Raw genomic sequence first — 14,118 nt, forward strand, 5'->3', positions numbered from 1 at the left:
TGTGATCCTCTGTATCCACCCATCTGTCCCTCCAGTTTTCAGGGCAGTGGTTTGTCCTGTGACCCCAAATTCTCTCTTTCAGTTTGTTCAGCTTTTTTCTTGTTGTAGGGATGGAAGTGATGACTTCTAGGCTCCTTCCATGTCAGACTGGAAAATGCCTTTTTTACACATGGGCAGGAAGTGAAGGAAAATTAAGTTGCTCTTTGTCTTGGCTGGGGTTCTTCTAGAAGCACAGCCCAAGACAAGAACTTAGTGCAGGTGGTTAATGTGAGGGGTGATCCCTGGGGGCAGGAGGGAGGAATTAGGTAAAGTGAGTCAGAAAAGAAAAGCCAATGAGTGGGTATAGCTTCCACCTACTGGTTTCCTGGCCTGGCCTGCGGTGGCAGGGGAAGGGGGTCTAAAGACTCTGCTTTATCACATCTTCACCACAGCTTTGGAACAGAGTCCAAATATTTCTGACTCTGGTTTTAAAACAACCTGTGCTGAAAAAGAGAAGGTGGATGTCAAGAATGGGAGTCTGGGGCTCTATTTGTAGGCTGAGCAGCCTGGGGTTGGCCACTCTCCTCTCTGGGGTCAGCTTTCTTCAAGTTCACAGAAGGTCTTTTTACCCCCAAAATATCCAAATAGTTGTCTATCAAGGCAAACCCCAGTTTCCCAGATGGACTGTGCGAGGCCTGACACCAAACAGGTTTTCACAGAAACTGTGAAACAAACTGCCTCTTTGAAAATTTGTGAGCTTTTGTTTCAGTTCTTTTGATTTTACACATTACTTCTTGTTCTCTCTAAAAGGTTTACTTTATTGTCCTTTGAGCGTGATCTTTGCTGTCTGGAATGATGTTCCCAGGAGGCCTAGCCCTGGGCCTGAGCGGCAGCAGGCTCTGGTCTTCCTGCTCCTTTCACAACTCTTACTTCACTTTTACAGGGGAGTTGACTATCCAGACAGGGGCTGGACATGAGTCCTGGGGGAGCACTGGCCCCGCCCAGGGAGTTGCATGGAACAGAGTGGGGCTGGGGATAGATAATAAGATATGATAGGAATACATCTCTCTGCTCAGACTGGATTCCTAAGTGACTGCTGTGCTCTTGGAGGCCTTATATACACAATTATTTGCAGTTTTTTTCACCCTGTACTACTATAGATAGATAGATAGATAGATAGATAGATAGATAGATAGATAGATGATAGATAGATAGAGAGGTGAAAGACTTTATGGTAACTTACAAAGAAACATGCAACATAGCAACAATAGAAAACTAGCGAACACTTCTATTTGCTTACTAAATGACAATAACTATTTTTATACTCATTCAAGCCTCACAACAGCCCTATAAGGTAGGTAGTGTTATTATTCCTACTTCTTTTGATGGAGAAACTGAGGCACAGAGAAGTTAAAGGGACTTGCCCAGGCCACCAAGGTGTACATGGTGGAACTAGCACTCAACACAGGGAGGCTGGCTCTACTTCTACGCTCTTAACTAAAAGGATAAGCTGAGAAAAGTGAGACAGGGCAAAGTAAGGCTAGATGCTCTTTTACATACATACCTGTCTTTCCTGCTGGGCTCTTCCCTGCCTGAGGATAAGGACCCGCAGGTTATAGGTATTTGATAAATGTGTTATTTGATCTTTTCAAGGCAATGGTCTAATTCTGCTTTCCCTTGAGCTTGCTGGTTCCCTGTTGTGTTTGTGACTACCCATACATGCAGCGAAGGGGCAATGATGAAAGTAGAAACAGCCCCTTCCATTACATTCCAGGCAATGTGAGTTCAACACCTCCCTTCCCCTCCAGGCTGACCTTTTGCTGAGAAGTCATCCTAACTGGAATGGCAGTTCTTCCTAGGATGTGCCCAAGGGCCCCAGCTCAGAGAGCACAACCCTTAGAGGAGCAGCATGAAGACCCCACTTAGATTCCCCCAAATAGCTCCCCACGCCTTCTGCCTGTTCTTCAACCATTAGCAACTCATTCTTTCTTTAGACATGCCCATTCTTTCATGGGACTTAGTGTGGCATCAGAGAAATTTGAGGCCTGGTCCTGAAACTTACTAGACAAGTCATGCCAGGGTCCAAGAGATGAAGATATTTGTCTGGCATCACCAACACAGCAGGGATTCCTAGTCCAGAATTCACCTCACCCTACTCTGAAGCACTGAGGCAGGAGACACGGATTTAGGTTAGGGATCATCCAGCCTCATTGTTCCCCAGATCAATCACCTTAAAATTTTTTTGTATCTATGTTCCATATACCTATAGTATTTGTGCTAACTAATCAAAGAGATATTTTTTAAGTTATTACAAAATAATGAATATAGTTCTCTGTGCTACACAATAGGTCCTTGTTGTTTATCTGTTTTATATAGAGTAATGTGTATATGTTAATCTCAAACTCCTTATTTATCCCTCCCCTCCCTTTTCCCTTTGGTAGCCATAAATTTGTTTTCTATTTGTGAGTCTATTTCTGGTTTGTAAATAAGTCCATTTGTATTTTGGTTTTTTTTAGATTCCACATATAAATGATATCATATGATATTTGTCTTTCTCTCTCTGACTTACTTAATATCATAATCTCTAGGTCCATCAATGTTGCTACAAGTGGCATTATTGCATTCTTTTTTATGGCTAATATTCCACTGTGTATATGTACCACATCTTCTTTATACATTCATCTGTCAGTGAACATTTAGGTTGCTCACATGTCTTGGCTACTGTAAAAAGTGCTACTATGAACATTGGGGTGCATATATCTTTCAGAATTAGAGTTTTCTACAGAAAAGAGATGTTTAAAATGTAAAATTATTACCACATTAAGGACTACATTTCTTGTTTCTTGTTTCTCTCCTTTAACCAAGCTAATCCCTCCATCCCATCCACTCGCAAGCTAGAGTAATTATGGAAATAAAGTATCAAATGGATTACTTCCATAGATAGGGTCTCCATCTCCTTTTTCAGTCCCACACCCTCAATCCCTATCACTAATGTCTAACCTCCTTTCTTCCTCTGCCTAAAATGTTCCCAAGAAGAATACATCTCTTTGTGTTAAACTTTGTGCTAGACCTATTTGTAATAGGTCATGTGATATTCTGAAAATGGGTACATGCCTAAGATTACAAAAACTGTACTTTAGTCCTAGTTAAATTAAATCTATCTTGGCTTTGGTTTCTGCAACTTGTAAAATAAGGAAGGTGGACTATTGCAGGAATGGCAAAAAAACTGTAATCTATCAATCAGTTGGCAGTGGCTGCCTAGATCATTGATGAAAGAGATTTTGAAGTTATGCCCAGACCCAGAGAGAAGAGTGCAATCATCGATTAGCAATGTCTGCCTTGAAAAAGAATAGGAGAGTGACATGATGCGCCATCCAAGGATTAGATGACCCTGTAGCTTCATTCCAGCTCAAAACTGCTGAGAATCTAAATTTTCCTTTTTCAGAACTGACCTGTGCTTTATGTCCTTTGAGGATCCTTCCTCTTTTCTGACTGTCTCTCAGGAACTCTTCAGCCAATCTATAAGGCACCAACTGTTGACGAAAGCCTAGAGGTCACCACCCTGTGTGACTTGGGTAAGTCGTTTTGACACCTTGGCTATCAATGACATGGGAGGGGGAGGTCACAAGATGATATATGAGGTTTCTTCCAACTACAAGTTCCATGATTTGATTATCCTAAAGTCACGATGCCTTGGTACGAGGAAACAAGTGGCTTACAGTGAGTGGGTCCATGGGTTTTTTGTTTTTTGTGTGTGTGTTACGCGGGCCTCTCACTGTTGTGGCCTCTCCCCTTGCAGAGCACAGGCTCCGGACGCACAGGCTCAGCGGCCATGGCTCACAGGCCCAGCCGCTCCGCGGCATGTGGGATCTTCCCGGACCGGGGCATGAACCCGTGTCCCCTGCATCGGTAGGCGGACTCTCAACCACTGTGCCACCAGGGAAGCCCGATCCATGGGGTTTTTAAAGGGCTGTAATTTCTTTCTCTTTCTTCTTTTTTTCGTCATGGTGGTGAGGAAGGTAGTGGGCTTCCTCCAGCCCTCAAATCTCAATACATACCCCTGGTCTCCCCATGCCCTTGTCCATTGGACCAGGCTGGCCTGGAGCAGTTGTGTGTGTCAAAGGAAGCACATGAAGCAGAGGCAGAGGGAAATGGCAGGGAGTGCAATGGATCAGTCAAGGCTACATTTTGGGAAAAAAGACCATTTGAGGAGTCAGGAGACAGGGATGCTCTGAAGATACAGGACAAAAAGAGTGGGCTTGGGTTCTTCAGCCCAGCATAAAGTAGGAGAGGAAGAGTGGGGAAAGAGCCTAGGCATGGTTGGAGGAGGTGAGCAGAGCTCAGAGCTAGGACACGGGATGTCTGGGTTCTGGCCCTCTATTGGCAATAATTTTCTGTGTGACCTTGGGCAGGAGACTTCTTTCCTCTTTGTCTCTATTTTCTTATGTATAATAATCAGAGAGAAAAGAGGACAAGTTGATTCCTAAGGGATTTCCAGTTCTAATATCCCATGGGTTTAATTCTAAGTTCCTCCAACTACCTGTGCAGACAAGAGTTTCCTATATTGTCTATGCAGACATAAGCACCCTCAATGTGTAGATATAAAAGCAGAGAGAGTTTGTACAGAACAGAATATCCTGGGGTGGGGGGACAGGGGAGGGGGTTTCTGCCTCCCAAATAGAACACGTTAAAATCCAGAAAGCACGAGAAGACTTAGGCTTATCCTGTCTGGGACACAATAACTGTAGGGGCTTCTAAGGACATAAGCATCCTGCTTGTCTTAGCTCCCCCATTTGAATTTGAGCTCCAGAGGGACAGAGCTTACTTTCTAGAATCTCAGACTCTTTTGAGTTAGAAGTGACTTTATAGGTCATCTAGCTCCAATCCCTCACTCCAGGAATGGGAACTTTATCGTGACATCCAAAGATGGCTCTCACACCTGCTCGTATACTGCGTTACATGATAATTTACACAGCGAAAGGCAGAGTTAAGTAATCCTTTCATTTGGCCTAGAGTCCTGCCTCATGACCCAGGATATCTCACTAGACCAAATCACTAGGTCAGGGTTCCACAATGGTTCTTCCCACTGGCTCCAGAGTGGCAACCTGGAACCCAAAACACCATTCTGAGCTCCCTCTGAGCTCTCCTCAGGGAGGGAGGTGGCTGGAGACATCACAGGTTTAGAATCTCACAGGACGGAGTTCAAGTCTCACTTAGCTGCTTACCAACCAGGTGGCTTTGAACAAGGTACCTCCACTCTCTGTGCCACTCACCTGAAAAATACCAGGAATAATCCCCCCTAAGGGACTGTGGTGAGGTCTCATCAGGTGCACGAAAGGAGCCTTGGACACGTGCTCCTCCGCACCGACCCCCCCTACCCAGTGTCTGCACGAGGGCGTGAGCATCTATGGGCGTAGGAACTTATTCTTAGTCGATGTTACTTGTCCCAGTGCCGAGCATAGTTCTTTGCCTAGTGTAAAAATAAGAGAAAAATAAAATAAAAACTAACTTATAGGTGCCTCCAGAATCCAGACCAGAGTTTTGTACTCAGACATCCCTTAGCAAAACCTGTTCACAAACTAGCAAATCCCTGCTGCCCCCTGTCCTCAGAACAAAAACTTGCTCTGTGTACTCAAACAGTCTGAAACAAAAGTCAAACCTGGAGTCTGTCATACAGAGTGAAGTAAGTCAGAAGGAGAAAAACAAATACCGTATGCTAACACACATATATGGAATCTAAGAAAAAAAAAAAAAGGTCATGAAGAACCTAGGGGTAAGACAGGAATAAAGACACAGACCTACTAGAGAATGGACTTGAGGATATGGGGAGGGGGAAGGGTAAGCTGTGACAAAGTGAGAGAGTGGCACGGACATATGTACACTACCAAACCTAAGGTAGACAGCTAGTGGGAAGCAGCTGCATAGCACAGGGAGATCAGCTCGGGGCTTGGTGACCGCCTGGAGGGGTGGGATAGGGAGGGTGGGAGGGAGGGAGACGCAAGAGGGAAGAGATATGGGGATATATATAAATGTATAACTGATTCACTTTGTTATAAAGCAGAAACTAACACACCATTGTAAAGCAATTATACTCCAATAAAGATGTTAAAAAAAAAAAAAGCAGTTGACGTGTGTCCTGACCGGGAAACTGAAACTGTTTTTTCTTCCTGCTGGAAACTGAAAGTTATTGTCAATATGGACGCCAGGCTTCAGAGCAAGAGAATGGTTTTGGATGTTGGGACATGGGAGCAGACATTTCAAGGACTGATCTGGCAGGAGAAACCCCAGGCAAGATGGACCCTGAAAATGGATGAGAACCTTCGGCCAGACTGCGCAGCCCTAGGGTGGAAGCAATACAAGCAGAGAGCATTTGGCAGGTATGTGAGAGTCTGTCCAGCCATGGGCCTTTCTGAGCCAAGAGGTTCAGCTAAGCACTGATGATTCTTCTGAGAGCTTGTTAAAAGAATATGTGTCAACAGGCTCTTCATGCTTTTGTAATCACAGTGTTCTTTAAGATGGAAATGATAAGGCTCTAAGCCTCTATTTTGCTTAATGGTAGGAAATTTTTTATTTTACTAGGCTTCCTCCCTAAGTATTTCTGGAAATCCCCAGGGAATACCATAAATCTGCCCTCCTATTCGCTCACCACAATTTATTCTAGACTGCTTCTATATAGAGACCTGCTCTCCCCCATCAGTCCTGTCTGGCTTCCCCCGGCTGCAGGAGCCCTAAGAGCCTAGTCCTGGTCAGTACCAGCCTAGGACTGGGGCCTTCCTTTATAGCCCCAAGAATTGATTAAGGCCAAGCAATGGCTTTGAACATTACTTTACTGAAGGCCTGAAGATAATCGGAGGGATTGATGCTGCAAGAAATTAAAACCTGGTTCTTGGCGTCCCTAAATACTGCCCCTCCCTTATTGTCTGTCTCCCTCTTTAACTTCCAATGGGCCTCTAAGTTGCAGGAACCAGCTTCCTTGCCCATGCAGAAGGGTGAGAAATGCTGACTTGGACAAGACTTGGACAATCAAGTCTTCTCTTTTTATATGGCATGCAGGGACTTTTGCTTCACTTTCCACCTCATTTGTTATCCTGCTTCCCTGCCTGCCCCCATCCTGCCTCAGGTGTCCTCTGTTCCATTCCTTATGGGTTATTAGCCATGCCATAAATTTTCAGACTTCTATACCCTTGTCTATGATGTTCTGCCTGTTCAGCAGGCCCTTTCTTCCTCCCTCCCTCTCTCCCTACTTGTCCCTCAAGGACTAACTCAAGTACCCTGGTCTTCCTAGGGAGAGTAAGTGTTCTTTCTTCCTTCTCCATTCCCATAAGATAGTGAATGGTTCTCTCTCTCTCTCTCTCTCTCTCTCTCTCTCTCTCTCTATATATATATATATATATATATATATATATGTTTCTAATACATTTGTAAATAACATATGTTCATATATTACATACTACAGAACATATATATTTATATATAATTATTTTTAGCTGCAGAATCCATTGTTTACATGAAGCTTCCCGGGGCTCTACACAGTTTTCAAGCCATTGGCCACAGCCCACATAGCAGTCATTCTGTTCTGCTTGGAACCTGGTGAACTATGTAAGAGTCTCTCTTTGCACCAGCCAGAGCTCTTTGAGGGACTCATGATGTCTTCTATCAGTTTGGCACTGCCACAAATGGACAGGTGCTTTTCTTGTTCAGATGAATTGACCTGATAATCATTCTGAGTTGGGAAAAGCAACGGATCAGCATAGTTTTAGAAAAATATCAACCAGCTTTTGAAAAGCACTTTGTAGTTTACAAAATGCTTTCACATATATTATCTCATTTAATGTTGACAATATAACCCTTGAATATTTTTCCCTTGAATATTTTATGGATGTAAACGTTGAGGCTTAGAGTAGTGTTTTTTCCAAACTCCCCCTGTTGTAAACTATGGACTTGAGTCTCCAGCCCATGTATTATGGTTCCAGGTCCTAAGTCAGGTACAAAACTAACCACATTGCTCAATAGATTTGATGTGGTATAGTAGGTAGATAATGTTGGGATTGGAAACATGGCTCTACCACTTAACTTTGTGTGTCCTTAAGCAAGTTGTGTATTGTTTTATGATTCAGTTTCCTTATCTGCATATTGGGCTCAATAATGCCTACCTCAGAAGAGTGCTTTAAAGATAAAATGGGATAACATTATAAAACATTGCCTCAAAATAGGTACTTTATAAGAGTTTTCTATGATCTTGTGAAGACCAAATTTCACTGGCAAATGGCAGAAATGTTTTTCCCTCTGAGACATCCAGAGGTGTTTTACTGGCAAAGAGGCAGACTTGGTACCACATATAGGTGGGAGTTCAATGGGCCACAGGAGAAAGCTTTATTAGAAATGCAGTCCCTCTCATTCTTGTCAAATTGGCAATATCACATACACTTTTTCAAGTTGAAGGGGTTCTTAGAGACTGAGGCCAGGCCCATTTCCCTGGCCTTGGTCAACAATCAGCTGAGGGCACGATGATCTTCTCTCTGTAGGTTCCGGTGTTCCTCATGCCGTCGAAGCTGGGCTTCCGCCCAAGTGCAGATCCTATTTCACATGTACCTGGAGCAACAGAAGTCCCAGGGAAAGGTGCTTGTGCGGCTCTTTGGTCAGAGGTGCCGGAAGTGTTCCCAGTCTCAATTTGAGAAGCCTGAGTTCTCCCTGGATAGCACCAAGAGGATTCTGAACAACCTGGTGCAGCGTATTCTGGAGAGATTCTACAGAAATGGCATCAGGAAGGTTTTGGAGAAGCCAGTGATCCAGGAGGTGCCTTTGGATGGGCACCATGATGTGGTCAATTGTGAGGCATGTGCTCTGGGCTTCTGTATACAGAACTTATATAACTGCATGACAGAGCCGGCCAGATCCTCTCTCTCCTACATGAAGACTGGGAGCTCCTCTCCTCACCTTGGTGACGTGTGTGGCCAAAACCAAGCTAGGAACCAGTCAGCTGAGGCACAGGAGACTCAGGGAAGTGGGTATTCCTGCACCCATAGAGGCCCAGGGCCCAGCCATGCCACTGCTGGGATCCAAGTGCCTGGGGCAGGCCCTCAGTTCAAATGGGAGACAGGTCGACTGCTCACACCAGGGGCAGACCGGCAGGCTGCACAGGGAACAGGGGCACAGCCCATCCGAGTAGCAGGATCACTTCCCCCAGGGTGGACAGACCCACAGCCCAGACAAGCAATAGGTCCATTACCTAAAGGGTTGGCACATTCACAATCCACACTGGGGACAGGACCACAGACCCCCCGGCTGGCATATTCTCAGGCTATAAAGATGTCAGGCCAGCAGTTGACACAGGGCGCACAAGCCACCCAAGGGGCAGGTCGTCAGGCCACAAAGGTGACAGATCCACAGCCCACACGGGGGACAATCCCAAGGGCCACATCAAGGTCAGACACTCAGGCTACAAGGAGGGCAGGCCCCTCACCACTGGGGTCAAACTCACAGCCCACACAGGGAACAGGCCCCATGACTACATGTAGGCCACCAAAAAATTCCCTTAACCAAGAGCAGCAGTTCAGTTGGGGCTATGTCTATGCTGTTGCTCTGTTTAACTTTTTTTTTGGTATCTAAATGCCTATAAGTAGAACGATGAAAAAAGACTTGTCTTCTCTTGTCTTAATTCCATGGTAATCAATGAACTGGCTGCCATTTTAATATGACAGAATTTGCTTTGGGACCAATGCAAGGTCAAATTTATAGAATAAGAACTGGTTCCTGGACCTCCTTTGCAGATAGTTTAAAACATGACCTAGGGCTTCCCTGGTGGCTCAGTGGTTGAGACTGCCTGCCGATGCAGGGGACACGGGTTCGTGCCCCGGTCCAGGAAGATCCCACATGCCGCAGAGCAGCTGGGCCCATGAGCCATGGCCGCTGAGCCTGCGCGTCCGGAGCCTGTGCTCCACAACGGGAGAGGCCACAGTGGTGAGAGGCCCGCATACCGCAAAAAAAAAAAAAAAAAAAAAAAACCTGACCCAGCAGATAATGGACTCAATAATAAATATTTGTTAAATCATTAAAAGATTTTTACTCATGCATTCACTCATTCATTGATATCAATATATATAGACCATATCTTGACAAGAACTGAGGGTCCTGAGTTTCATCAGAAAGTTATTGTAGTAGGTTGAATAATGGTTCCCCCAAAATGCCCATGTCCTAATATGTTACTTTACATGGCTAAAGGGACTTTTCAGATGTAACTAATTTAAGGATCTTGAGATGAGGAGATTATCCTGTGTTATCCAAATGGCCAAATGTAATCACATGGGTTTTTATAGGAGGGAGGCAAGAGGGTCACTGTCAGAAAAAGGAAAGTTAACTATAGAACCAGAGGTTGAAGTGATGTGCTCTGAAGGTGGAGGAAGGGGTCACGAGCCAAGGAATGCAAGCAGCCTTTAGAAGCTCATAACGGCAAAGAAATATATTCTCCCCTAGAGCCTCCAGAAGGAACCAGCTCTGCTGACACGTGACTTTAGCCAAGTGAGGCTGATATTTGACTTCTAACCTCCAAAACCATGAGAAAGTAAATTTGTGTTGTTTTAAGGCACTAAATTCATGGTAATTTGTTACAGCAGCAAAAGGAAATTAATACAGTTATCAGTATCACTGCAGGGATCAGGCAGTTATGTTTTGGGTATGCTTTAGCTTTAACAACAACAACAAAAAAGAGTATAGATTAGAAATATTGACATACACATCCCCTCTTTTTCTTTTTTCTCTCCTACATAAACCCACCCAAATATCCCCATCCTAAAGAGATTTTCTAAAGCTTTATCAAATCAAAGGGAATCTGTTTAAAATGGAGGTATTTGGGTGGGCTTAAGTAGTTTGGTGACCCTTGGAGCTATCATATTCTCTCGCTCCTTCTAGCATTGGATTGGGAATCATGTAAGAACATGCCAATCCTGAGATCTTGTGATGCATAGCTACATCTTTCACTCTCTCTTTCCATCTGTCTGCTAGGCATTTCTACATGGTTCTCGTACTACTATCTCTACCTTCCCACATTCAAAATCAAGCTCATCAACATCTCTGACTTTCTTGTTCAAATTTGCCCTAGTCACTCAAGCTTATCACCTTAGAGTCATTTTTAACTTCTCCTTTTCACCAATGCTTATTGTCCCTTCTTTTGTCAAGTTGCTCCCATCTCTTGCCACTAAGTTTTCCTATCAACCCCTCTCCCCAACCAGTTCAGGGACTTGGATTATTGAAATAATGAGGGGATTTGGATTTTACCTCATAGACAGTGGGGAGTCATTGCAAGCATTTGAGAATATGGGCAATTTGAGTAGAATAACAGTTTAAAAATATTATATCTTTCTGGAAAAGAACGGAGTATAGTATAGAACCAGTTAGGATTCTGGCCTGAAATAGGAGAGTGGTAAACACAGAGACGGGTTCTTGCAGACAATAAATATCTTGAAGGAATTTGAAGACAATGAAATGCAAGATGGCAGAAAACCCAAGGATGAAAACACTTCCTTTTTTTTCTGGCCATCTCTTTTCATTGCCTCCCATCAGCACTCTCCATTTATACATGCCCCCATCCTCAAACCACTTTACTAAATGTCTGCATTCCTCCTGTTTTCATACCTTTTTGCTTCTTTCATAAAGAACATACACATGAGGACTAGAGACTTTATTTCTGGCTTGGTTATGAGATACGACTGGTGCAGGTCATTATCCCTCCCTGAACCTCAGTTTTTCCATCTGTAAAATAGGTTAATGACTTCTAATTAAACATAGAGGATTGAACACATACATTTCCTTCTGATCACTCTTGAAATCCCACTGCGTGACAGTAAAAGGGGGGAAAAAAGGCATCAATTCACAAGGCAAAGAGCATGGGTGGAAGCTACAAAACGGATAGATTAGTGATGGGTTACTGACTTAGCAGAGAGATCTGGAATACAAGTTAGGCAAAGGAAAACCAAGGTGCAAGGCAATTGATGTGGCGCAATTTCATAAAAGTTCAAAAACTGTAGGCAACAAGTAGCTCTGAATGTGGGTGTTAGGAAGCCTGAAGTGGAAGGATTGGTTGAAAGCCTTTAGAAAAAGTTCCTTTTCCCCACTTCGATGCAGCCTTGTACCCACTCTTAACTCATTCCAGGGTGAGGAATGGATGTTTATTCTCTGAAGACATTGACCCAGAGGGACTCTGGGCTTAGGAACTTGGGCATAGTTAAGGGAGGGGGTACCAACCAGCAATCAGAAAGATGGTGAAAGTCTACATACTGACTAGAGGCACTCCCTTAGCCCACTACCAAATCTAGGAGCCAGCATTATATCCTACTAACCCTTCCCTCAAATACACAAAGAATGGACAGTTCCTCATTGGGAAAACTGATCAGCTCAAGAGAGAGAAAAAAATACATATACTGAAATCGGGGAAGGGGGTTCCTCCAATGAAATGACCAACTCAGATCATATAGTACTGTAGTACATATTTATTGAAAAAAAATCTGTGTATAAGTGGACCCATGCTGTTCAAACCCATGTTGTTCAAGTGTCAACTGTATATGTAAACTACTAGAAATAATAAGGGGAAAAATTCTGTATGCAAGGAAAGTAAGATGTGTTTTTGGCTAAGAAAAGGTATGAGATATGGAGATGCATTTTTGTTAATGGAAAAGAAAGTAAATTTGTCCTAAAGTAATACTGATTATTTCAGAATTGAAAAGAGGAAAACAGAAAAATAGAGGACAAATTATGGACATATCTATATCTGTAACTATAGAGAGAGAGGGAGATAAAGCATGAGCATTGGAAATTTTACCTTGTCTAATCAAGCTGGCTAAAATTGAATTGTTATTAAAAGTGTTTTTAAAATAAGCCTTAATATTAATATTGTACTTATATAAAACTAAAACTTGATTTTTTTTTCATATACTGAAAAGACAAAGTTTTACTGGACTGTTGGTCTGCTCCTGATAAGAGACTGTGAAAGGTTTTTCTTCACCTATTAAATAACCTTCCTAAAAAACAGAAGTTCTGTGTTTTATCAAAATAATTTCCTGTGCTTCATGTCATCTTAATCAGGTCTTTGATAACTTAAGAAAACTGAATCTTCTTAATATTAAGAGTGAAGTTTTATTAACAACTATGTAACATTCTATATTTGCCTTTGAAACACTTTACTGTCACTTTGTCACACAGATTATTAAGTATTGTTTATTAATAATCTGGGATCCTATTTAGTCAAGTATCCAAACCTTTTGATATTTTTCACAAACCTCCCAAAATTAAATTCTAAATAAAGTCTTTTTGACCTCAAACTAATTTGGGGATTTCCCAGAGGGTCCCTGGAACATCTCAAAAGATTTGTTCTCTCTCCTTTTTAAAAAAAAAAAAATTGAAGTATAATTGTTTTACAATGTTTTGTTAGTTTCTGGTGAACAGAAGAGTGATTTAATTATATATATATATATATATATATATATATATATATATACTTTTTCATATTTTTTTCCATTATGGTTTATTACAGGATGTTGACTATAGTTCCCTGTGCTATACAGTGGGACCTTGTTGTTCATCTATTTTATATATAATAGTTTGTATCTGCTAATCCCAAATACCTAACTTATCCCTCCATCACCCCCTCTCCCCTTTGGTAACCATAAGTTTGTTTTCTATCTCTGTTACTCTGTTTCTGTTTTGTATACAGATTCATTTGTATTAATTTTTTAGATTCCACATATACATGCTACCATATTTGTTCTCTCTCTTTATAGAGGAGAGATGATGAACTAATTAGGCTTGTTTGATATGTTGGATTATGTGAGAGGCATTGCCAAATAAATGATGCTAAACCTTCTTAGATTATATTTGTGTGGCTACATGTTATTTATACGTGTTCTAGAAATTGTATAAAATCTGATATGTCCTGGTATGTTATCACTTTTAATTCTACTTATTATCTTGAAGTGTTATGTGTTACAGAAATAAGCAAATTTCTTTGTCAACTGCATTATAATGAACTGTCATGAGATCTTTAACCATGGCCATTTTAAAGTCTTTGTCATTTACAGAGAGTTACTCTTTTACTTTTATGCTTTTGAAAATATGTTTCATTTTCAGAGAGATTCATGGAGCAAGCTC

General features: G+C 42.3%; 1 protein-coding gene across 1 annotated transcript; it reads left to right on the top strand.

Moving 5' to 3' along the window:
- The first annotated feature begins 6,120 nt into the window (after positions 1-6,120).
- On the top strand, positions 6,121-13,420 carry RTP4 (receptor transporter protein 4). The gene is made up of 2 exons (XM_081235567.1): positions 6,121-6,356; positions 8,505-13,420. The coding sequence occupies exons 1-2, from the start codon at positions 6,175-6,177 to the stop codon at positions 9,586-9,588; spliced, it is 1,266 nt and encodes a 421-aa protein (XP_081091693.1). The 5' UTR covers positions 6,121-6,174; the 3' UTR covers positions 9,589-13,420.
- Positions 13,421-14,118: the final 698 nt, after the last annotated feature.

This window comes from Mesoplodon bidens (assembly GCF_964165515.1).
Source record: "Mesoplodon bidens genome assembly, chromosome: 5".
In the NCBI taxonomy this organism is placed as follows: Eukaryota; Metazoa; Chordata; class Mammalia; order Artiodactyla; family Ziphiidae; genus Mesoplodon; species Mesoplodon bidens.

Coding starts and splice junctions, on each gene's coding strand:
- RTP4 (XM_081235567.1), top strand. CDS start 6,175: ATGGACGCCAGGCTTCAGAGCAAGAGAATGGTTTTGGATGTTGGGACA. Junction 6,357..8,504: donor AAGCAGAGAGCATTTGGCAG/GTATGTGAGAGT, acceptor TTCTCTCTGTAG/GTTCCGGTGTTCCTCATGCC.